This window comes from Hemitrygon akajei, chromosome 30 (assembly GCF_048418815.1).
Source record: "Hemitrygon akajei chromosome 30, sHemAka1.3, whole genome shotgun sequence".
NCBI lineage: Eukaryota > Metazoa > Chordata > Chondrichthyes > Myliobatiformes > Dasyatidae > Hemitrygon > Hemitrygon akajei.
The window spans coordinates 37,182,361-37,208,314 of NC_133153.1; the positions used below are offsets into that span (position 1 = coordinate 37,182,361).

Sequence of the window (25,954 nt, forward strand, 5' to 3'; positions counted from 1 at the left end):
AGCTAGTTGAGTGGTGATGCAGCGACGACATCAGTAAGATCAAATAATGGATTGTGGACTTCAGAAAGGGTAAGATGAGGGAACACGCGCCAGTCCTCTCAGATGGATCAGAAGTGGAAAGGTTGAGCATTTTCAATATTATTAACTGGTCCAGGGCGGCACTTTCGATGCAACTCAAAATGAAAACAAAACAAGTGGAGGTTGAAAAGGACACACCAAAATTTCATTACTGGGAACTTACTGCTGCTTTATTACATCTAAAAGATCTCTACATTAACAGATAACATTCATTAAGTAAACAATTCTTTTTCCAATGCATGAAATAAATATTTTCACGTGGTACTTTATACAAACCGACACTGGTCTACTATACTCAATTATTTTTAAAAAAGCCATTTCTCTGGTTTGGCATGCGGTCACGGAAGCCAGCACTGTGAAAGATTTAAGGCAGTAAAAGTATCAGAATTATCTTTGACACCCTCAGAGAATGATCAACAGAATTTACAACTTTGCAGAAGAGGGGAGTTTCCATGCTTGGAGAAACTAGTTTACAGTGACTTTGGGTACAAATAAAATAGACTCTCAACACTGCAAACTTCTAGAATACCCTACTATACAAAAACAGTAGGTAAGTCGTGTGTACAAGCTGGTGTACTCCTTTTAAAATTCTCTTCACTTGTCAAAGTGCAGCTGGTGACCTGAAAGACCCAGCTGTGTTAAGACACAGATAACCCTGTCATTGACACGAGCATCACTTGAATCCAAGTGCTGCTTTCCAATGAACCCAACTCTTTGTCCATTCAGTCCTATTTGAAAACAGAGTTCACAAAACATGGATAACACTGGGAAACAAAATCCTGATGAAAGCATGAACCATCTCCCCAGTGGCCCATGGCCAAACGACACCTGAGTGATTCACTTCCACAACATACCAGCCAACTTCAGTTTTATCCCTATTGAATCACATACAACGGCTTGCAAAACCATCAATTCCTTGGAGTTCACGATGGCACCAGTACACCAAGGCGATGTTCTGTAGGCTGCAGATACTACTAAATATACTTTTAAATATCTCTCTTTCAAGTTACTTTCACTGCAATCTGCAGCAAGCATTTTTCTTTCATCAATTCTATTTTGGTTATTATTTTATTATGGATTTATTGTGTATGCTCACAAGGAAATGAATCTCAGGGATGTATATGGTGATGTGTATGTACTTTGACAATAAATCTATTTTGAATTTTAAACTTTGAGTATGGAGCAGATGCTGAAAATTAGCTTTAACCTTAAGCTTACTGAAGCAGCAGCTGAGATAGATCTACTGTTGCTGCTCTGTATCCTCTGAAGTTTTCAAGAACCCACTTTCATTACCCAACATTTGCTCCTTTTGATTATAACTTGCTAATTACTATCCTCACTTCCCTGTTTGCTGTTATATGGTTACACAGAAGCCCATCACTTTCCAGTCGCCACTAATCTTTCCCAGGTCTTCTATTGCATAGGTTGGACGTAGTCATGGAAGGAACTAGCATGTTGTGGATGAACATAATCCCAGCCCACGTATTTCAAATACAGGTCAATAGAAGAACAATACCAACAAGATTATCCCCTTTACTCTATCAGATGTTGTGAGCAATTATAACTGCACAGGTTGTTATCAGTTAGTAGGGTCTGCAGAGAATTCAGCGTGGGATATGAGAATGGGGTTGAGAAGGAAAATAAATCAGCCATGACAGAATGGCGGAGGGGACTCAATAGGCCGAATGACCTAATTCTGCTCCTATGTCTTATGGTCTTTTTATTCTAATTTATGGCCTTAGTGAGGCACTGGGTAGTTTATACCTTTTTCTCAGGCATAAAACCCTCCAGGGCATTTAGAAATGAACTGTTCGACCAATGTATAACAGCAAGATGGGAAGGGTGGAGGGAAGACATTTACTTTCTTTAGTACATCAATGATTGGAATGCGTATCTTACTCTGTGTGCATTCCAACCATTAGTTTGAGAATTCTTTTAGATTCAAGGATCTGAGAGACTGAATCGCCATCTGAAAGGAGAATATGTAACATTTATTGAGGGGAGAAAAGGAATTTGGTTCATTACTTCCACTCTTGGCAAAGACCCTAACACACCAAACATGGAACAGATCACAGAAACATGAAGGAAAACAAAGTCAAGGATTGGACGAGAGGCAGTGTAGTTAGTTTAGGGGACAATGCATCAGGAAACTAGAAATACCCAAATTCTGGCAGTCAAGTTTAAACTGGGAGAACGCAGTAGAAGCTAGTGCTTGGCCAAGTGGGGCACTTGAAAGACGGGGATAAACTCCATACCTAATCGGGCTTCTTTCCAGCAAGTTGGGTGTAATATGACAATGCCTGGTCAGGAAATAGTGCATGTGGATGAAGTGAAATGAAAAATAACAGGTTTGCAAACTGGAAGTATTCTGCAGTTAGAGCCTTTTAGAGAAACAGGAATAAAAGGATGCATCCCCTCCCTTATTACAATTCCTTAATGCTTGAAGAATGCTACTTTATTAAAATAAGGAACGTGTGGGATTTGTGAAAGGGTCATCCATAACCTTCACCACCACCCTCCCCAAATGTTTACCAGAAATGGCCTTTTTTTTTGTGAAAAAAATAAACGGTACGGTACTGTGCATTCCCCAAAGTTACTTCCTGCTAACGCAGAGGGAATGATGTGACAAACAGCCAAGATACTTTACATAACTTAAAGAATAATAAAATTATTTGCACAAAAAAAGGAAAGTATCATCGTCAACCATTGACATTTAGTTCTTTCCAAAAGAAATATTCTACAGTGAAGTACACAAATGAAAAAATTCTAATTCAAATAATGTCAACTGTGGAAGAAATAATGCCATTGAACAACAAATACAAAAAGTAATATCACGGAACAGACACATACATCGTAAAAACTCTGCTTTCACAAAGTAAACTGAAATAACCTTAAAAGACAGACAGTCTTGAATTTATATACAAAAGTTAACTGAAAATATAGTATTTTGTTCTCTGTACATGGTGTCTTTTTTTTATTTTTGCATTTATTTAAAAAAAGGGTCTCTACACTTCTAAATTTTCTTTTTAAAAGGTGAAACAAACCAGACTTTTTCCTTCTTTCTCTCCCTTTCCCAGCCCTACCACACAAAAAAATTAACCATAATTTCAAACATCAGTCCAACGGAATAACATCTGGGATGGTGCCAAAAATAGTGCCGCTCTCCACACTGCTCCGGGTAGCGCCAGCGTGTCCGAGATTTTCCCGCAAGCTGCTGGAGGAGACGAGGCTGCTGTTGCTCCCGCTGCTGTTGCCATTGGTCACCGCCAGTGTGCTGGTGGGTGCCGAGTTTGGCTGCTCCAAGAACATTTGCGAAGAGCTGTACGGAAAGAATCGATTGAGCGAGGTGTGAATGAGGTCCTGGTCCTCTGAAGCACTGGCTGCAGCTGCTGCAGCGGCAAGGAGGGAGGTGCTGTAATGCTGCAACAGAAGAACACAAGAGTCAAACATTGATGTTATAAATTAGGCTTTTTAATTTATTCATTCATCTAAGCAACCCTAACTAATTCATATGCCAAGGTATTCAAATCATTGACATTAAAGATTAGCTTTATTTGTTACACATACATCGAAACAGTGAAATGTGTCATTGTATGTTGATGACCATCACAGTCCAAGGATGTGCAGGGGACAGCCTGCAAGCGTCACGTTTCCGGCACCAACACAGCATGCCCACAACTCACTAACCCTAACCTGTACATCTTTGGAATGTGCAAGGTAACTAGAGGAAACCCACAGGATCACAGGCAGAACTTGCAAACACCTTATGGGCAGAGGCTGAATTGAACCCTGCTCACTGGTGCTGTAAGGCATTATGCTAACTGCAACACTACTGCGTCAACTCATATAGATAGATTACATGTATATAAAAAGGCAGGCTTGTTAAACGAAGTTAATTAAATATGCTTCACCTTTAATGCACTCAAAAGAGCCAGTGATTTGGTATAATGAACAGAAAAGGCCCAAAGGGTCATGTCAAAATGCAGGAAAATGAGCTTAGCTTAGAAAGACATCTCGGTCAGCAAAGACAAGTGGGCCAAAGTGACTGTTTCATGCTGTATGACTCTACGCCTCCTGTATCATTTACAATAGCACTTGCATCTGTTACAAATTTGTTTTTTTTTAATTTTTAAGTTGGTCAATTTAAATGTTCACAATTACTTTACTGTGGATTACAAATGCCTTTCAAACCATGTCAGTTTCTCACCGAGCTGGAGGAAGAAAAGTACAAAGCCTTCAGCCCATGATTTTATGCCAACCTTTTCACCTAATCGAAGATCAATCTAACCCTTGCCCCCTATATAGCCCTCCATTTTTCTATCATTCATTTGTCTAATCCTAATTTTCTTAATATATCTGGAGGTGTTTTTGTGATGTAGACTGAATCTGAACTCAGTGCTTGGGGCACCATTACTGTATATCAATGGGTACTGCTGAACCATCTGAGCTCCCTGTACTGGTCTAGAACAATTGAGTGTTCACACCAGCCAGATAAAGCACAGTGCTGCATCATTCCTGTATCTCAGAGGAAGACTTTAGCAGGATGAGATAGGTGAAAGAAAATGTCTCACAAAGGAAGATGGTTATGGCAGCAGTGATCAACTAATGCACCATGGGGATCTGCTGCAAGAGTTGCTCAAGACCCAACCATCATCAGTAGTCAAATTTTACATATATAAAATCGGAAGTGGGAACGTTCACATTCAATCCCATTTAAAGCTCCTCAGCAAATTAAGTCAGCCATGTCTGTGTGCAAGACCAAACAATATGGCAGGCATGAGCTGAGAAGTGGCAAATGACACCTGTGCCATAAAAGCCAAACAATGGCTACCTTCAAAATGACCGTCTCACCATCTACCCTTGAAACATCCCAAGGATACTGTGGTTACAAGTGCTGGTTAGAAGTTGGGCATCCTGTGATAACTTCATTTCTGATTCTGTAAAGCCTTTCCACCATCTACTAGAGGAAAGTTTGGGAAAATGAATACTGCTCACTGGCCTACTTCAGCATAATGTCGATACTCAAGAAGCTTCACACCATCTTCAATGATTTTGCATGCATGATAGCAACCCAGCTACCACCCTAATATACTTATTACCTGTTCCATCTTGGATCATGACAGCAAGGTGTACCATCTACAAAAGGCACTGTTGTTACTTAGTCAGCCTAATCCAACAGCACTTCCCAAAACCTTTTCCTTTATCATCAAGGACAAGGATAGTCAGTGCTTGAGACCACCACCTGCAGGCTTCTCCTCCAAGACACTTATCATTCTGTCTTGGAAATATATTATTATTTCATTAATATTGCTGAACTCCCTCTCTAACAGTTTCAGTACAAGAATCTTCCCAGTACGACTGCTACTGTTCTAACCAAGGTGTCAGCCCAATAATATTTTCTCATAGACAATTGAGCAGTAATACCCAAATTCCTATATATAAAAGAAAAAAAAACAGGGGACCTGATCAGTAGTCAATGCACTGACGTCTGAACTGAATGCAATATACTCCTTGGGGTGTGAGTCACAAAGTTGTCACACATACTCGGGTCTCCCAATCAACTTCTGGTAGTGCCATGCTATTTGAATCTATTTCAAGTTTTGAAATCTTGCACTGTGTTCAATTTTTACTGAGGTATCAAATCCTAAACAGAAGAAAGTTTGCTGTATTTTCCCCTGAAATCTTTGATATATTCATGATTAATACAAGATTCAAGTGACAAAAGTGTTTTTGACATGTTACATACCTGATTGTCCCCTTGCAAGAAGGGAAATAGATCTAAACCTGTTTAAAGAAAGGAAAAAAGTCACATCATCAGAAACACTATGGAATTTGCAGTATCAAGCTTCATTTGCAGTCTGATATCATTATTATTGATCAGAACATGTTTAAGTAACTTGAGATGTTTGCATTGTTTAGGTCTGATTGTAAAAGAGCATGCAATCTGCAATTCGCTGAGCCACAGTCCACGCAGTTACACCTTAGCCTGACTGAACGTAGAACGTACAAGTCTGTACTTGTCCTATAGACACTAAAGAGTGATTTTCCAACGTGAATGTTTGCAGTAGATTCACCAATTCAACGTTTAGAATTTCAGCAAAAGTGATAGAAATCTTTATAAACAATAGAAACATTTTATAAAAACAAGTAGATTGAAATTTATGATGTTTAACATTTACACAGAATTAATACATCATTTGATTAATATACAGAGTCTGGGAAGGACTGGGATGATTTTGATATGCAAGCCATGGCTGGAGAGAATTTTACGGGGCCATATAAATAATTAGCTTTATTAGTCACATGTGCATTGGAACATATAGTGCAATGTGTTGTTTGTGTCAAAATAAAATCAGAGAGGATTATGCTGAGCAGACTGCAAGTGCCATTACCATCACTCTTCTGGCGCAAACAAGCATGCCCACAACTCACTAACCATAATCTGTCAAGTCTTTGGAATGTGGGAGGAAACTGGAGCATCCGGAGGAAACCCATGAGGTCGCGGAGAGAACATGCCGACTCCTTACAGACAGTGGCAAGAATCAAACCCTCATCTTACAGCTGGTACTGTAAAGCATTTGCTATACTACTGTGACACCCCAATATTGACCATCGTGCCAAGCTTGCAAGGAAGAAGTCAAACAGACTGTCAAAACTCAGTATCACAAAAAGAGTCAGGTATCGCAGCTAGTCAACCATGTAATGGCATCAGTCGCTTTAGAAGAGGGAAGAAAATGTGAACCAAAAGGAACATCTGACACCTGCATTGTATGACAACAAACAACATTCAATAATCAAATCACAAAAATAATCTTACACTTTAAAAAGTTTCATGAATCTAAGTTGCTTCAATGTGTGCCAGAGGGAAGTTAACAGACTATGAAGTAACTTCTGAACATCTTTTGCATTGTTGGTTTCTCGTTAGAAGGTGTGACTTTGCTTGTAGCACACATATCAGCAATAAAACCACAGCCCGCTGCAAGCAGCTTACCTTGCAATTCATACGGCAGAGTTGGTAAATGGTAAGAATGACGGTAATCTTGAAAAGGAGCAGAAATGAAGTTTGAGTCCAGAGTAGGTATACTGGGAGTTCTTGTGACTGGTGATGTCTGATGATGCAGATTTAAAACTCTACAGGGGAAAAAAAAGCCAAAAATTAAAGACAATTTATTTGTAACATCTTTTCAAAAGACCAACACGATTGATTCTGGTCTGTAATCAATTAGCTAATACAGTAAGAGTTGATTTTCTGATCTCTACTTTGTGATGTCTATTTAACAGTGTAAGAAAGATTGCAATTAGGATGACATTGTAGAGTAACAGTATTACAGCACCAGTGACCTGGGCTCAATTTCACAGCTGTCTGTAAGGAGCTTGTACGTTCTCCCCATGACAGTGTGGGTTTCCTCTGGGTGCTTCGGTTTCCTCCCACATTCCAAAGATGTGCAAGCTAATAGGTTAATTGGTCACATGGGTGTAACTGGGCTCCTTGGGCCAGAAGGATCTGTTACCATGCTGTACCTTTAAATAAGCAAATAAATGTACATGTGAAAATTGATCTGGCCCTAGCAAAATAATTACACAGTGTAAGAAAGGCCACGATTAAGGTGTCAAAAGAGTCCAGTGCTGCTTCTGAAAATGTACAAGTAGGTTGGTACTTTAGCAAAAGCACGACAGTCTGGGAGGAAAGACAATTCCCAAAGCCCGTGAGTAAAAGATTTTTCTGGTTGATACAACTAATTCAAGTCTTCTTTTGTAAGGCAATGTGGATCTTTCACAAATCCTCTCAGCAAAGGTTAAGCTAAACTAGATAACTAAAAGCCCAGCGGGGTGGTTGGATCAGCATTAGTGATATGCATGTGTTTAATGATTCACACTGTGGTTAGATTGGAAATATAAAGAGCAATTTTTTAAATATACTTTCATCTTTAATTTGCTGCCTGGATTTACATAATATACAGAATTATGTCACAGTAAAGTGTCCTTACAGAGACAATGTAAAATCAAGGAGACGTATTAAGAAAAATCATGGCAGTAATAATTTAAGCCTTCAAGAGAAGCATAACCTTGTCATGGTTTGGTGGCTCATGTGTCTCAATGACCCGGACAGCTATGTTGGATAGAGTAAGGGCTTTATTCTTTGGCTCTTTTTAAGGTCACCCTTGCTAAACCCATCTAAGAGAAGTCCACCACTTCTCCAGGTTTGGGGTTTCAGCTTAGGGCTAACAACCCTGACTGGTCAAACAACATTTTTACAGAGCAGCAATGAAGAATCCTTCTATATCTGAGTGTGACAGTTTTCTGAAGTCTCCATCCAGGACTTCCGTGACTGACAGTAGTGATAACGGAGCTACTGACACAATGAAGGAAGCCTGAACACTGCCAGAGATGGAGCACCTTCATTGTTGTCCTAAATGCCAGTGGCATAATGGACAGTATGCAAATAAGTAATAATTAAAAATAAGTTGCATAGAGTTTGAAAGAAGACTAGCTATCAAACACAATAGTATTGATGATACGACCTCTTTAGTTATAGAAGCAACAGACTGCAGTTGACATGTATACAGTAGTTTTCAGAATGAAGTGTCTCAAGATGTGCCAAATAGAAATGACAAAATGAAGAACAAAGTGCTAAAGCTTTGCAAAGATTAATTAAAGCAAACAGAAGAGACTTCCACTGAGGAGGGTACTAGAGAATGATGAATCTACCAACAATTAGTATTTGGAAAGAAAAAAGTATTTGATTCTACATGTATTTCTAGCTTTCATATTACCATATAGTTATTTCTCAATCCAAACTCATTGCAAACATACAAGAACATTCACAGCAGTGTGATTCCAAGGGAAAGCCTACCCTTTGTTGATGGGTGGTGAAGGAGAAGAAATGGCAGGGTATCTCTTCGCAGGTGGCTCTTGATCTTCTTCATCTGATGAACTGTCGAGCGTCAGATCAATCACTTCAACCTTCCTGTTATCTTGTGATGAATGTCTCTGCTCGGGTAAGCTTGGACATGCACCTAACAAATAAATCAAAAGAATTCATATTTTTGTAAACATTTAATTATTAGAAAATGGGTGACAGCATTAATGAATATTCACTTTTTCTGGAATATTCTCCATTTCCATCTCTGAGGAGATTCATTCTCATCTTGGGCTCCCTCCACCAACAAATCCATTGCTCAAACAAAATAAAATGCACTTCCAATACACAAGTGTAGAACATTATTTAACTTCCATGTAATAATGGAGCAAACTATTTAGTAGTTTCTATAGTTTTTGATGGACTCCAGATCAAGATCTCTTTGGGCGACCTGCTCTTGCTTGCACGGTGGGGGTTTGTGCTTCTGCTGGCGCAAGTGGGAGGGTGTCGATGATTCTGCGGCTGCTTGTGCGTGGGTGAGGGTGGGAGGCAGGCTTTGAGGTTCTGATGTTTCTATCATCCATTATTTGGGGTTTCTTGCTTCCTAAGTGTGTGAAGAGTAAGAATTTCAGGTTATATACTGTATACCTCATTTGAAATTTGCAACTGCAATGCAAATCTGACACTGGGGAACAAAATCTTTAACAAGTGCTTTATTTTTTTGTTATACAATTAGCATTAGTTCTGGACTAGATTACATGATTGCTATATATCACTGCCTTCTCTAGAATCTGCCTATATCTTCTGTACTTTCATATTTTTGTGATTAGACTGTTTAGTGGCTGGATTGTTGTAAAACTTGTTTAGTGTGGCACAGTCCCGTAGCATATAGTGCATTACTTTACAGCGCCGGCTTTCACCAACTTGGGTTCAATCCCCGCTGCTGTCTATAAGGAATTTGTTTTCCACCGGACTACATGGGATTCCTTCCACATCCCAAAGATGTTGCTACGTTGGGCTGGAAGTGATACTTGTGTGCTGTCCAAGCACTATCCTCGATGATTTGATTTGATGTAAACAAAGCATTTCACAATATGTTTCGATGTACTTGTGACAAATAAAACTAATCTTTAGTTTTTCTTTATTTGTCTGTAGGTGTGTAGGGTGGGGTGTCTTTCACGTTAGGTACCATCCCTCATGACTTGGACAAGCTCTTCACCAGCATGAAAGACACATTGACTCCTTAATACCATAGCCTTTGGGCTTTTAAAATCCCAAATACACTTAAACTCAGACAATTCAATATCTGACTGTTTGGAAATCCTGAAGGTTTGCCACTTAGTTCACTCATTAGAACAAGATCCTACTATCTGTTATCTACAAGCTACAGAAGACACAGGAGCAGAATCTGGGTGTTTGGCCCATCAAGTTTGCTTCACCATTCCATTATGGCTGATTTATTACCCCTCTCAACTTCATTCTCTTGCCTTCTACCTGCAACCTTTGATGACCTTGCTATTCAAGGACCTATCAACCTCTGCTTTAAATATACCCAATGATCGCTGCAGATCTGCATAACGCCAAGGGTGGCTGACGGGAGCGGGGACATGGGGGTGAAAAATGCAATTAAGTTTATTGATGGAGCTAGGTTATACTGTAATTATAAGGAAAACAAACTGAGTTCATTTCCTATGCTCCCTTTAGCCTAACCAGTTCACAAGATAATTTACTGTGCTACTGAAAGTGAAATAAGTGTATTGAGGTAATAATCAATAATCCAGAGGATCTGCTAGTCTAGCACCCAAGTCCTGAGACTGCCCGATTAGAGTTTTACAATATGATGCCACCAGTCAACTAATTTTAAAAACATTTTAATTTTGTTGTCAGTGCTGTGGACTTGGTTTCTTGGTCCTTTACTGGTACTCTTGATTTGTATTTAGAAACAACTGTATTGTGATATATCACTTCATTTTTATATGGGAGTATTGATTTTTACAGATGTTATGCCAGAGACAGCAAGTAACCAGGTAAGTTGAAGACTAATGACTATCACAATACTTTTTCCAAGAAGTTTTGAACCTTAGTTTTAAAATATTCAGTTTCACAACAATTTGAGGTTAGAAATTAATTTTTCTTAGTGTGATGCTTGTGTATCTTTCAACCTAAATTGTAAAATAAATATCTAGAGAACAAATTTCTACAGATGTACCATGGAGAGCATTCTAACTGGTTGCACCGCCATCTGGTATGGAGGCCCCAATGCATAGGATTGGAAAAAGCTGCAATAAATTGCAAACTCAGTCAGCTCCATGCACTAACCTCCCCACCATCAAGGACATCTTCAAAAGGTGGCATCCAACAATAAGGGCTCCGTTCACCATGGAATGCCCTCTTTTCATTATTACCATCAGCGAGGAGGTACAGGAACCTGAAAATGCACACTCAATGTTCAATGTTTTAGGAACAGCTTCTTTCCCTCTGCCATCAGAGTTCTGAATGGATAATGACTACTACCTCATTAATTCTGCTCTCTTTTGGGTGTGTGTGTGGCCATGGGTGTGTGTGTGTGGGTGGGGGGGGGGGCATGTGTGTACCACAAAACAAGTATCATGACATATGTCTCTGATAATAAACCTGAGGCCAGATTCTAAGTCTGGCCCAAGTCCAATGGGATCAGTCCATATGATGGACAATCAGGTAATCAGGTCAAATCAGTAAGAGTCAGCTTCATATTTAATGAAATAACTCGAAAAAAATTATCTCAAGATTTGTTAGTAAAACTTCAAGTGAGGAACATCATATTTGACGGCTACCATACTTTAGAGGATAGGATTTGGTCAGGTCAGATTAGGTTTTATCTTAATAGCTATGTGAACCCATGCTCAGGAGCATCCAAACATGCATCGTCACTGTGCACAGAGTTCTGGAGACACACACTCGGCGATTCAGCTACTACCCCTCTGCCATCCGATTCCTGAGCGGACGTTGAACCTGTGAACACTGCCTCACTTTTTAAATATATATTATTTCTTTTTTTTGCACGATTTTTAACCTGTTCAGTATATGTATAACTGTAATGGATTTACTTAATAATTACTATTTTATTATTTATTCTTCTTCTGTGTCATGTATTGCATTGAACTGCTGTTGCTAAGTTAACACATTTCACAACACATGCCGGTGATAATATACCTGATTCTGATTCTGGTATGGAAACTGCACTGCAGCAGACAGGAGGGCTCTACAAGGACAGAGAAATCTGCCTAACACATTACTGACACTAGTCCATCACACTAGACACCAGTCATCGAGGACATAAAGTTCAAGGTCAATTTATTATCAATATACATATATGTCATCATAAACAATCCTGAGATTTTTTTTTGCAATCATTCACAGTAAATACAAGAAACATAAAAGAATCAATGAACACACCCATCAGGATGGACAAACAACAAATGTGCACAAGACAACAAACTGTGCAAATACAAGACGACCAAAAATAATAATAGTAATAAATACACAATAAATATCAAGAGCATGAGATGAAGAGTCCTTGAAAGTGAGTTCTTACATTGTGGCAACAGCTCAGTGATAGGGTGACTGAAGTTATCGATTTTGGTTCAAGAACCTGATAACTGAGGGGTAATAACTGTTCCTGAATCTGGTGGTGTGAGTCCTGAGGCTCCTGTACCTTCTTCCTAATAGCAGCAAGGAGAAGAGAGCATGACCTGGATGGTGGGTCCTTGATAATGCTTTCCTGCAACAGCACTGTATAGATATGTTCAATGGTGGGGAAGGCTTTACCCATGATGGGCTGGGCTGTACCCACTACTTTTTCTAGGCAATTCTGTTTCCATACCAGGCCTTGATGCAACCAGTCAATATACTCTCCGACACACATCTACAGAAGTTTGTCAAAGTTTTAGATAACATACTGAATCTTTCCAAGCTTCTAAGAAAGGAGAGGCACTGCCATGCTTTCTTCAAAATTGGCACTTACATGCTGCACCCAGGATAGGTCCTCTGAAATGATTAACACCAAGGAATTTAAAGTTGCTGACCCTTGCCACTTCTGATCCCCCAATGAAGAATGATTCATGGACCTCCAGCTTCCTCCTCCTGAAGCCAATGATCAGCTCCTTGATCTTGCTGCCATTGAGCGAGAGGTTGTTCTGGCACCACTCAGCCAGATTTTCAAACTCGCTTCTATATGTTGATTCATCACCACCTTTCATTCGGCCAACGATAGTGGTGTTGTAAGCTTAAATATGGCATTGGAGTTGTGCTTAGCTTCACAATCATAAGTGTAAAATGAGTAGAAGAAGGGCGGTAAGCATGCAGCTTTGAGGTGTAAATGTGCTGATGGATATTGTGGAGAAGTTCCCAATCTGAACAGAATGGGGTCTGCAAGAGAGAAAAATCAAGGATCCAGTTGTACAAGGAGGTACTGAAGCCTAGGCCTTGAAGCTTATTGATTACGTCCTTCAGTGATACAGAAAGGTGTTAGAAAAATGTCAGCAATATCATGAAGGACCCCACCCACCCTGGTCATGGGCTGTTTGCCCCACACCCTTCAGGGAAGAGACCATATAGCATCTGTGCAAGGACTGCCAGATTCAAAAATGCTTCCGCCAAGATATCAGGCCAATCAATAACTCCATCCATTAACACATCTCACGACCACTATTTTTATCATTTCCTGTCAGAATCACATTATGTAGATACTCCTCGAGGCACTTTATGTACATACACTCTATGTATCTTCTGTATTTATCATTAGTGTTTTTATTGTGCTCTTTATGTTTAGTGTTTTTTTAATACTGCATCGGATCCAGAGTAACAATCATTTCATTCTCCTTATGTACTGGAGAATCACAATAAACCATCTTGAAGACCATTTTGCATGAAGGTCCCTGCCCCTGTCAACATTGCTCATTTATTATTCACAAGTAATCCCTGGGTAACTAGTTTGCGGGTCAGTGTCATAGAAAAGTACAGCAGAGCTGAAATGCAGATCATATCTGTAACAGGTTCCTGACCCTGACCATTGTTGGTCCAAATGGTCTTGCTCAGTAAAGGGACCTTTAAGTATATTCAAAACTGAGATTAGATTTTTAGATTGCATTGATTGAATAAGAAAGTGGAGTTGATGCCAAAGATCATATCAATGACTTAACTGATCGGCAGAGCAGATTCAAGGAAGTGAAAGGTTATTCCTGTTCGCAATTGTTACACAAAATTTTATCAACTCTTTTGTGTGAAACAATGGCAAGTCTGGTTTGTAATGGCATTCCCTCAGGTTCCATTTCCCACGCAGCCTAGGATTTTGCAGAGTCTTGTCCACTTGGAAATAGGTTGAGAAAGCTGAGCGCAGTTCGTTCCTTACAGATAGGTTTTTAAAATCGTATTTGTTTCTCAGGACTTTGAAATCCCTTAAGACATATGAGCAGAATTAGGCTATTCTGCCCATCGAGTCTGTCCTGCCATTCCATCATGGCTTATTTGTTTTCTTTCTCAATCCTATTTTCCTGCCTTCTCCCCATAACCTTTGACACCCTTACTAATTAAGAATCTATTAAGCTTCTGTGGCAATGAATTCCACAGATTAACCACCCTCTGGCTAAAGAATTTCCTCTTCATCACCATTCTAAAGTGACATCCATGTATTCGGAGGCTGTGCCTCTGTTCCTAGACCTCACCCACTACTGGAAACATCCTCTCCACGTCCACTTTATCTAGACCCATAATCAGGGTCCCATGAAAGGTCTGTCCCAAAATATCATCTGTTTATTCCCATCCATGGGTGCTGCCTAACCTTTCATTATTTGGTAGGTTTCAATGAGATCCCTCCCTTACCTCCCCTTCATTTTTCTAAACTCCAGTGAGTAGAGGACCGGGGCCATCAATCGCTCCTCCTACATTAACCTTTACACCCCAAGGATCATGCTCATGTGCAGTGCAAAGTGAAAGTGGATATGCATTGAAAGTAGATTCTGTGGCCTGACCAAATTCTGCTTAAAAAAGCTCTCTCTCAAATTAAATGTTTTCAACATGAAGTCATATGAAGCTGTGTGGCCCATTGATGCAAATTTATTTGAAACTGCCTGCTTCTGCATACTGTTTTACCCAAAGTACTTACCATCTACTCCATTAAAAGACGAATTGACTTCCTGAACTTCCTTCTTCATTCTCATTGGTGACCACGCTCCATCTTCCTTAAACTGAATTTCATCGCAGTCTGTGCAACAACTGAGGATTTCCATAAACAATCTGTTTTATGAAAAGAATTCACAGATCAATTAAGTCTACTCCTTATAATCATCATTGCTAAACTATTTAGAACAAGATAACTATCTAAAAGCTACTTAAGTTTGAAGTTCGAAATATTGACAAACATAAATGTACTGCATTTCTAAACTTTAACCTGGAAAAGAGAATCCTTTGATATAAACTGGGTCACTTTTGTTCTTTATATCTCTCACCTCTATACATACATAAAATGATCAAAGCTCAACAAGTCCTTTGAAGAATTTAATAAACAGGATTATACAACACAGAACACAACATTTAAAACAAAAACATCCAAGATAAATTATATAATATTAACACAGACAAAGAATTACAAAAAATATCTAAATTACTTAAGCAAGTTTACTATTGCTGCATACACCCCCACAGCTATTTATTTACAGGGCATGGCCAAGACTAATATTTACTGCCCCTTAAACTGATTGTCTCATTCAGCTATTTCAGGCAGCAGTCAAGAGACATCCACTTGTATCAATTTCACCAGATAGTTTTTTATAATAATCCAGTGATTTAAGCATATACTGTCTTTCGTAAAATGGAGTATTAATTGTTGCTCCAACTCAGTCAAATAGAAGTCAACTTTATTGATACTAGTTTTGGTTCAAGCTGTGTTGAATTTAAACTCCCCAGCTGTTCTGGTGGGACATGAACACATTTCTAATGTCATGAATTCAGGTTTCTGGATTCTCTAATCAGTCATTATAACCCAGAATCAGAATCGGGTTTATTATCACTGGTATGTATTATGAAATTTGTTAACTTAGCAGCAGCAGTTCAATGCAATACATAGTATAGAATAAGAAAATAATAATTAAAAAAACATACACTATTTCACCACTACTACAGCCCACTGCAAAGTCTGAAGCTCTTTCTGTGCTTGAACTTGTACCTCTAATGTTTACATATACAAAACCAGTTGTCTAGTTACAGACCACTATCTCATAGGGCATAGAAATACATCACACAGTTGAGAAAAGTCTGCTTAATTACCAAGTTCGTAACCAGTTTAGAGAAACATGAACAGAAGTAGATCATTCAGCATGTTTTGCCATTCAATAAGTTCATATGCCCCAAATCCATATACCTATTTTTAGCACATCTTTTAAAATTTTAGTTATCAATAAATTATACATTACCACTTGCTCAAGAGTAACAAACTTCTTTTTCCTCTCTGTAAAAGGCCTGACTTTTTAGATTATGTTCCCCAGTCTCAATTTACATGAATATTTTCACACTATTCATTTTTCTTAAAGTCTTGAAACTTAAATCACCCCATTAACTTAAATGTCCCAAGAGGAATACCACACATATTCAACTTAAAAATTAAAGCTAGGAGACCAGGTACAAGATTAATAAATCACAGCGCACTCTTCTAAACCAACAAAATCTTTAAAATCTGGTGTTTGGAACTGCTTGCACGGGAGGCTGAACAAAGATTTTGACCGATGCAATATACCTCTCCCTCCTCACACTCTTATCTTCTGGATAGGATAGCTAGCAATCCATTAAAAAAATATTTTATATATTTTAACAATCTGCACGACTGTCAGATCTCTCAAGCCTCCATTCTTTCTAGCTACCATCATTTAGAAGGTATACCATTCTATCATTTTTTAATGTTCAAACTCATTAACTCAACACTCGTCTAGATTGAAATACTACTTGCCACAGCTTTACCCTCTTTCAACATATGTTTAAAAGGTTAGGCCATTATGGTTCTACACTGCATAGACATTCAAACCACAAATCTAATTTGATTTAAACTTCAATTCTACTGTCCTTCTAGCTCTCAATAGCTATAATGTGCAAAAATTGATCTGTCTTGAATATATTAATTGATTCTATTGTATTTCGTTGTTTTCTTGAGAATGCCTGCAAAAAAGGTAGTATATGGTGACATAATACACGTTAAAAATAAATTTACTAAGTCTGAACATGGAGTGGACCAAGGAAATCATTGCAGACTTCAGGAATGTGCAGGTGAACCATCCCTCTCTGTGAACACAGGCTCTTCCACACAGAGAGCTAAAGTGCACCAAGATCCTGAAAGTTCACATCACAGATGACCTCACCTGTTCCCTTAATATCACCTCCCGGAACAAAGCAGCACAGCAATGTTTCCACCTCCTAAGGAGATTGAGGAAAACAAACTGTGCACCCCCAACCCCCTACAATTTTAATTGCATTTTATATGAGCACCATCGAGAGCGTCCTGACAAGTTGTATCTCCATCTGGTTTGGGAGCAGCTGAGCTTCAGACTGGAAGTCCCTACAAAGGATTGTGAGATGGTTGAGAGGATCATAGGGTCCCTTCCACCCATCGGGGACATTTATCAGGAGCGCTCCGTACGCAGGGCCCTTAGTATTATTAAAGCTCCTGCCTATCAATCCAGCATCCTCTTTGACTCCGATGCATTAAAACAAGAATGGTCAGAATGAGACACAGTTCCTTCTCTCAGGTCATTAGACTTCTGAACTCCCTGCTGCATTGCATTCAAAGTGTCAGTTGTTGACTTGTTCTGTACCTTACAATATTTAATTTATGCACTTTAGGTTGTTTATCCATCGGAAGATTTCACCCTTAGTTTCATAAGTTATCATGTGTTATGTGCTTTACACGCTGGGTCGGAGAAACAAATCATTTGATGTTATATGTGTATATAGTTAAATGACAATAAACTTGACTTTGAACTTTGAATATACTTAAGGATTCAGTCTCTACAGCTCTCTGGAATGGACAATACCAGAAAGTTTTAGGCATCCTCAAAAATAAGGATTGTGGACCAAAGTCCCACACAAGCCGTAACTGGACCGCTAGATTACAGATTGAAATGCCAGACCACAGAAATTGACCTTAGATCATTTTCCTTTGAACAAAACTGCTCTTTTGCAGTTGTGGGAAATGGAAGTTACAGGGTTTCAAGAACTGAGAGCAACCTGAAGTTTCTGCAAGTCAGAAATACTGTCAGCTACGACTGTAGAAGTCGCACTGATGGGTTAGTTAACTACGGATTAGTAAAATCCTAGTGAGAATTAATTCACTTACATCTGTACTACAGACTCAATGGGAATTGCCAGACCAGAGTGTTTTAACATGTACCAGAAAATACATCCCAGGAACGCCACCCAAGCGTACGCCCGCCCTATTAAAGTCCATTTAGTCTGTATAAATTTAATAAGCTCACTTGTCATTCTTCCAAACTCCAACCAATACAGGTCCACCCTGTTCAATCTATTCTCAAGACGATCCATTCTTGAAAACAACTACTTTGTTAATCACACTTTTTCTGGTAAAGGTTCATCATGAATAATAGTCTGTAACTTCCCTTTGCACATGGACAAAATTTGATGCGACAAGACTGAGGCGAGCAGAGGCAGTGGGTCCATCGCCAAGAGTGAAGGAGACCTGAGATTCAATTGATTTAAGCACCAGGCCAAATCGGGAAGGTCAGGTACAGGCTGAATTGAGGTGGCAGAGTTCAGGCCTTGGAGTGTACTGAAGTGACTGAATCGAACGTTCGGATGATGATTTAAGCACCGGGCCAGACTGAAAAGGTCATGGTGCTGGGGCCTGAGGTGAGGGATGGACTAGTTCAGCTCACTGCTCCACTCTGCACTGAACTAAGGATCTGTGGATGGACTCTACGGACTTCAGATCAGAACACTATTTGTTTACATTTACTGTTTGCATGATATATTCTTATATTCTCATTCATTCATTCCCTACCTCCCTCGACATTTCTTCTGGGTTTTTTTGTTTCATGGCTGCCTGTTAGGGGACAAATCTCAAAGGTTGTATAATGCACAAATACTTTGATAATAAATGTAAGTTGAACTTTGATCTGAGGAAATCAACCAACAAATCTTCACTCAAATGCTCCCAAAGCAGAACATCTCACTTTAAATAAAAAGATTGAAGTGTATCACTTATACTCCACTCTCCCTGAAATAGTGACCAAAATTCCAGTTATGTCTTAGAAATCCAATGCATCTATTTACATGGCTCAAGATAAAACCCATGCGCAGTTCACTGGCAGACCAGAGGTCACAGCTACCTAATTTCATTATCTTAATGGCTTATAAATATGGTGAGTAATTCACAGCCCCAAAAGACCCTTACAGGAGGCCATCATATCCAGCCTGAAAAAAAACTTTCTGTATCCTCTTTCATATTATTGACTAGCTTACCTTCATATTTCATCTTTCTCTTTTTAATGACTATTTAATGCCCTCTTTTTTAAGAGCTTCCCAATCCTCTACCTTTCCACTAATTTTTGCTCTCTTATATGCCCTCTCTTGTTTTTATGCTGTCTTTAACCTCCCTTGTCAGCCACAGTTGCCTCATTCTTCCTTTAGAATACTTAATCTTTTCTGTGCCTTCCGAAATGCTCCCAGGAACGCAGCCACCGCTGTACTGCCATCATCCCTGCTGGTGTCCCCTTCCATTCAACCTGGGCCAGCTCATCTCTTGTACCTCTATAATTCTCATTACTCCACTGTAATACTGATACATTTGATTTTAGCTTCTCCTTCTCAAACTACCTCCTACAGTTTCCTTTACTTTAAGCTCCCTAATTAAATCTGGGTCATTACATAACACCCATTCCAGAATTGCCATTCTGCTAGTGAACTCAACCATTAGGTTTTGTATACAGTTCATAAAGATTTATTAAAACAGTGCACTTCACCATTCTGAGTGAAGAACTTATTCCTCATTTAAACAACTTAGCCTGGTAATATGGCACTAGGTTAGGTGCCTTCTGGAACTAGTCTCTTAATCAGAGGAAGCAATCTACATGGATTTAGCCTGTCAAGTTTTCAGAATTTAAGTTTCCATGAGATCACCCCTCACTCTTCTAAAATTGGGGAATACAGTTCATTCTACTCACTTTCATCTCCCATGGCAAGCTCATCACCCTCAGAATCAGGCAAGTACAATTTTTCATAGGACACTACAGCACAGTCCCAGCCCTTTCACCCATGATGCTGTGCCGAACTTTTAACCTACTCTAGGCACAATTCACCTATACAACTGCAATAAGACTTCTTTATTCCTGCAATTAAATCCTCTTCATATTAAGACTAACACACCATTTGTATTTTAATCCCCTGCTGCACCTGTGTTTGGCTTTGAAAAGACTGCCACCCAATCTCGCACCATTTTGACAAATACTATGCTTTTCTGTTAAATTCCAAGTGAATAACCTCATTTTTTCCACATTATATACCATCTACCATGTTTGGGGTCATTTACTCAGTATGTGTACTGGGACAGTATGTGCCAGTGATATCTACTTAATCCTCTACAATACTGTCAATCCTGTCTAGTTTAACATTAGCAGCAAATTTGGAAACACACTGGCATTTGTTCCTCTCAGCCAAATCACTGATATAAACTGTGAATAACTGGAGCTCCCCAGTTTCCCCACTGGTCACAGCTTGACAACCTGAAAAGGATCCATTTTCACTCTTTAGTTACACATTCAAAATGCTGAAAGAATTCAGCAGGTCAGTCAGGCAGCATCTCTGGAAAGGAATGAAGAGTCAACATTTCAAGCCAAAATCCTTTATCAGGACTGCAGAATCTCTTGTGTTTATTATTTTCACTTTTTTGTTTCCTGTCTGATAACCAGTTTATTTCTCTCAATTTCATGACATTGTTCACCATTCTCCTGTGAGAGATTTTATTGAAAACTTTCAAAAAAGATGTATTTCCTTTTTATCTATTCAACTAATCATATCAAGGAATCCACAAGATTACATCAAACATAATTTTCTTTTTATAAATCTATTCTGATCCTCTTCAAGCTCATTCTAGATTCCAGTATTTTCCTTACCCCAGACTTTAGGCAACAGATCAGTGGAAAACTTGTCTTGCATATGGTTTGTACAGATCGATTAAAAGTGCATTGAGGTAGTACAAAGTTAATTGGAAACAAAATAAACAAAGTGTCTCTTTTATCCCCTAATACATAAGAGGTGGGGGCCACATTTGGTAGTCTCCAAATATTACAAACAATTCCAGAATCTATAAAACCTGAGATAATCTAGTCTCTTTTAATGCCTCTGCCATTTCCTTATTTCCCATGATCAATTTTCTTACTTCTGTCTACGTGTGGCTTTTATTTTTTATACACCTGTTAAAAGTTCTTAAGAGTCTTAATATGCCTCTTGTCAGTCTAATTTCACACCTTTACTCCTGGTCTACCTTTGCCAAGTTCTTAAATGCTCCCAACCCTCAAATCTAGATATTTCTGGTGACTTTGTAAGCCTCTTCTTTTGATTTAATACTCCAATTTCCCTCATTAACCATGGATGAACCACTTTTCCTTGTGGGTTTTTTGCACTTTAAAGGAACATGTTTCTTTTGCAAATTGCACACTATTTAAATGCCAAATATTGTCTTTCCACTGCAACATGAACACAAGTGTATCTGCAGATGCTAGACATCCAAAGCAACACACACAAAAAATGTTGGCAGAACTCAGCACATCAGGCAGCATCTACAGGGAAGAATAAACAGTCTATAGGTCTCAGTATGAAACAATGGTTATTTCCATCCATACCTGCTGAGCTCCTCCAGCATTTTGTGTGTGTTGCTCTATCCACTGTCACAGCTTTCAACGTGTTCAGCCAATAAACTCTTACAACTTCAGATCATCAGTGTACTTCATTACCTGCGCCATGTTTTGCTAGGGCTTTGAATATTGCAAATTTCTCCCAATGCACTGTAGAGTAAAGTTGCTTGTGAAAAATAAAGCTATTGCTATTTGGTGAATTTCTCTTTTATGCATACGGCTAATGAATAATCAACTGATTTTTAGTTAATTAATAAAGGGAGCAGCAAGCTGTCAGAGGAAAAAAGGATAAAAATGTACTGCGGTACCTGACTGGATTTAGTGCATTGATGTCTTTCTCCTACTGGAATAGTCAGCCCTCCAATTAAAATAATTATTGATGTAATCTTATCTTTAAAGAAAATTCAAAATAGATTGCAAAATACTTTGACACAGTTCTGTAAATTAAATCACAGTGTAGTGCATTCACCGAGCCTTTTGCCATATGGCACAAGCATTAGCATCAACAATTGATTAGAAAGGCTACCTTTGGGAAGAGATATTCCCTCATGCTTGCAGCAAATAAATACCTGCTAGGCTACTCAAACAAACTGCTGCCATTTTGGGATTTAGTTATCAAAGCAGCATTATCATCTCTTGCTTCTTCCAATTCTCAGGGAAAATTAAGCACAATATTTTAAATATAAGTTTAAGATTTTTCATGTTTAAGTGAAACTTGAACATGCTTGGCTATGCATAGCTCCAGAATTGCGACACATGATGAAACTGGCCAGATGTTCACATTTTGTGCCAACCTTTGTAGTTCAAAGTAAACAGCTAGGTGCAACAAATTCAAATGGAAAATGGTTGTATACTCCTGCCACATTTAGAATGACAGTGACACTGGAATTATAGGATTTACAGAGTTGTGCTTCTTTCCAAAATATTAAACAAAATTTTTGACACCCATCTGCTGACTTGTCCTAATATTCCTACAATAACCCCTTGACTTGCACTAGTCAGTCAAATTGGCCACTGCTGAACAATTAATGTATTTGCCTATGTAATAAACATTTTTCCAAATTAATTCAAAATTCAAAAGTTCGAAGTAAAATTCATTATCAAAATACATACACGTCACCACATACAACACTGAGATTCTTTAACTGGTGGGTACACTCAGCAAATCTATAGAACAGTAACTGTACAAATGCAAGTATAAAGAAATAACAAGAAATAATGAGAGCATTAAGTAACAAGATAATGAGTTCTTAACTGAGATCATTGGTTGAGGGAACACCCGAAACAGAATGAGTGTAATTATCCTCTTTAGTTTAAGAGGGATAAAAACTGTTCTTGAACCTGGTGGTGTGAGGATTTTGATGTTGGATGCTGATTTCCATGACAACATTTTATATAGATGTGCTCAATGGTTGGGTGGGCTTTACCAGCATGTACTAGGCCAAATCCACTAGATTTTCCACTCAAAGGCATTTGTGTTCCCATACCAGGCCACAATGCAGCCAGTCAATACAGTTTCCACCACATATCTATAGAGGTTTGTCAAGGTGTTTGATGATATGCCAAATCTCTGCAGATTCCTGAGGAAGTAGAGGCACTGTTGTGCTATCTTTGCAATTACATCTATGTGACAGGTCCTCTGAGATAGTGACACCCAGAAATTTAAAGTTACTGATCCTCTCCACCTCTGCTCCTCTAATGAGTAGAGGCTCAAGGATGTTTAGTTTCCCTCTTCTGAAGTGCACACGGTTTTGCTGATATTGAGTAAGAAAGAGGTTGTTGTTATGACACCACTCAGCCAAATTTTCAATCTCTCTCCTGTACACCTTTACCTGAGCTTAGCTGAGATGGCTTCATCAATATGGTAGTTGAGAGAGGAAACTTTCTGACAGTGGGGCCCAAGGCTGTTTGTCAACATAGAGACCAATCGACAACTCATTTGTGCAGTATTGGTCACTCTCTGCAAATACTCAGTTTCAGCTTGTTAAAACATTAGTCCTCTGCTGCCTTCATTTTTACGTAGACCAAGTGGACCATGCATGTGGGAAGATAACAGCTCTACATTTTCTTCAAACCTGTTTCTATTAAATGGTCGTGGATCCCATTATTGATGGAAGCAAAAAAATGCACAGTTGAGTCAAACATGATAAGGCTATGCTCAAAAAGAAACAGCAGCAGCAATTCACTGGGTGCATACCAAGTGTACAGATCATGTCTGAGTTAGATGTAAATCCACTATCGAAGAGATAAACAAAGGTATTGGATCAATAGGCAAAGGAAATGTTTCATAGGTAACATCAAAATCAGCCTGAAGAAATTCAACATTAGACCTGAAAACTGGGAAGACACTGCCCTCAAGAGACACACCCGGAGGAAATCTGCTCAAGAGGGAGCTGTGCTAAATGAGAACAACCTCCACTGAGCCACAGAGAAAAAGCAGCAGCTGTGGAAGGAGAGACTGAACCACCAAAAGACCCACAACTACCTCATACACTTGCCTACACTGCATCAGAATACGTGGATCCGGATTGGCCACTACAGCCACCTGAGGACCCATATGTAGACAATCCCTTAGGGAAATATCATACTCAATTCAAGTTATCGCACTACTACCACTGGATCAATATCAGGAGGCAAAATTTCTGCTAAAAAGAAAAATAATAGAAAGTTAATTGTGGCGGAGGAGGTCTACTACACAATACTCTGATCTCATACTTAAATGTTACATTGACATTGAGCTACAAGATGAGCACCATCCTAGTACACCTACCAGTTGGTGAGTAGCATCAACTTTGAATCACAGTGTGCTGTTAGATCTGATATCTCCCTTGCATCAAGTTCCAAGATTAAATCCAACCACTGCATATTGGCTATGGATTTAGCAAAGCATTCAACTTATTTATAAACTACATTAGTGGGTTTCATAGACCTGTGTTCAGAAGATTCCTCAAAGGATGTTACAGGAACCTCTATTAAATCGCAAATTGTATTAAAATCCCTTGTTATACGCTTTCTTTGCAAAAATTCTAAAAGCAAGAATACTACTTGCTAAGGTAAAGCAGCCAGAAACTGGTTAACTTCCTCCCTGTGAGGACGTAGTAAATCAAATGTAAACCATGCTTGTTTTGACAAGCTGTAACTTAATCATCCAATGGCCACTGCTGCCATATGGCAGCATGCAGGTACTTAAGTATTTCCCATCTATGAAGCTCATTTCTTTCAGACCCCCCCAGTTAAATAACCAAAACGGCTAAATATTAGTAGATTTTCAGACCTGTATTTGAAAGAACCTCCAAAGGAATTCCCTACAATTCCAAGTAGTGACCAAAGCCTTTGTTAGATGTAAGATTACATTACCTTCAACAAAAATCTCTATCAAGCTAGTTAGGCACCATTCTTGAATGAATATGGGCTGATTTTCTCAAAGCAATTTACATTTGTTGGAGTGACTGCTCCTAATTGCTGTTTTCAGAACCCTCTATTCCAAAAAATGGAGCAGGAATAAACACAGCAACTCCAGCAATATTCCAGTTATGAATATCTCCAACAAACCCAGAGTTCTGTGTAAAGCTGATCAAGGATTCTGTGATTCCCATCTTTTTAATAAGGAACATAGAATGCATTTTCTATCTCCAGGTGAACCATCTACTTGATGTGACACAAGTACTTCAAGCACTTCTAACAATTTTCAGCCACTCCAGAACCTTTGCATATTCCTTCAGTGTGACTCCAACAGCATCATTTTCCATGGAGCAAGATAATGTGGAGTATTTGTTTATTATCTCAGCCACATCCTTTGTGCCAACATTTCCTTCTTCTGATCGACCCATACCCCTTCCAATTCACTATTCACATAGCTAAAAAAATATTTTTTAAAATTCTGTTTACTGCTAGTCTCTCCCTGCCTCACGTTTCATTTAGTTCCCTTTTGGGATTTCTGTAATCAGTGTGACATCTGTTGTACGTTTTTTTTCTTTGCACTATTTTACTTTCTATCTTCTTGGGCTTAATCTCCATACGTTACTCATGGGAATGTACTTGAACTGCAGCTTTTACGTGTTAACATTCCATAAACAATTTTCAAATTTGCAGACATGGGTTCCCAATCTTTTTTATGCCATTGGCC

General features: G+C 38.9%; 1 protein-coding gene across 6 annotated transcripts in view; it reads right to left on the reverse strand.

Annotated features, from left to right (window-relative positions):
* Window positions 1–221: 221 nt before the first annotated feature.
* The window catches only part of pias1b (protein inhibitor of activated STAT, 1b), a 201,469-nt gene continuing 175,736 nt past the window's right edge, over window positions 222–25,954 (reverse strand). For all 6 annotated transcript variants that reach the window (XM_073032623.1, XM_073032626.1, XM_073032628.1 and 3 more), the window contains 5 exons: window positions 15,081–15,211; window positions 8,933–9,095; window positions 7,070–7,209; window positions 5,825–5,862; window positions 222–3,498 (listed from right to left, as the gene is read on the reverse strand). In XM_073032623.1, the coding sequence (XP_072888724.1) occupies window positions 3,193–3,498; window positions 5,825–5,862; window positions 7,070–7,209; window positions 8,933–9,095; window positions 15,081–15,211 (778 nt within the window). In that variant the 3' untranslated portion in view covers window positions 222–3,192. The remainder of the gene's footprint in view (window positions 3,499–5,824; window positions 5,863–7,069; window positions 7,210–8,932; window positions 9,096–15,080; window positions 15,212–25,954) is intronic.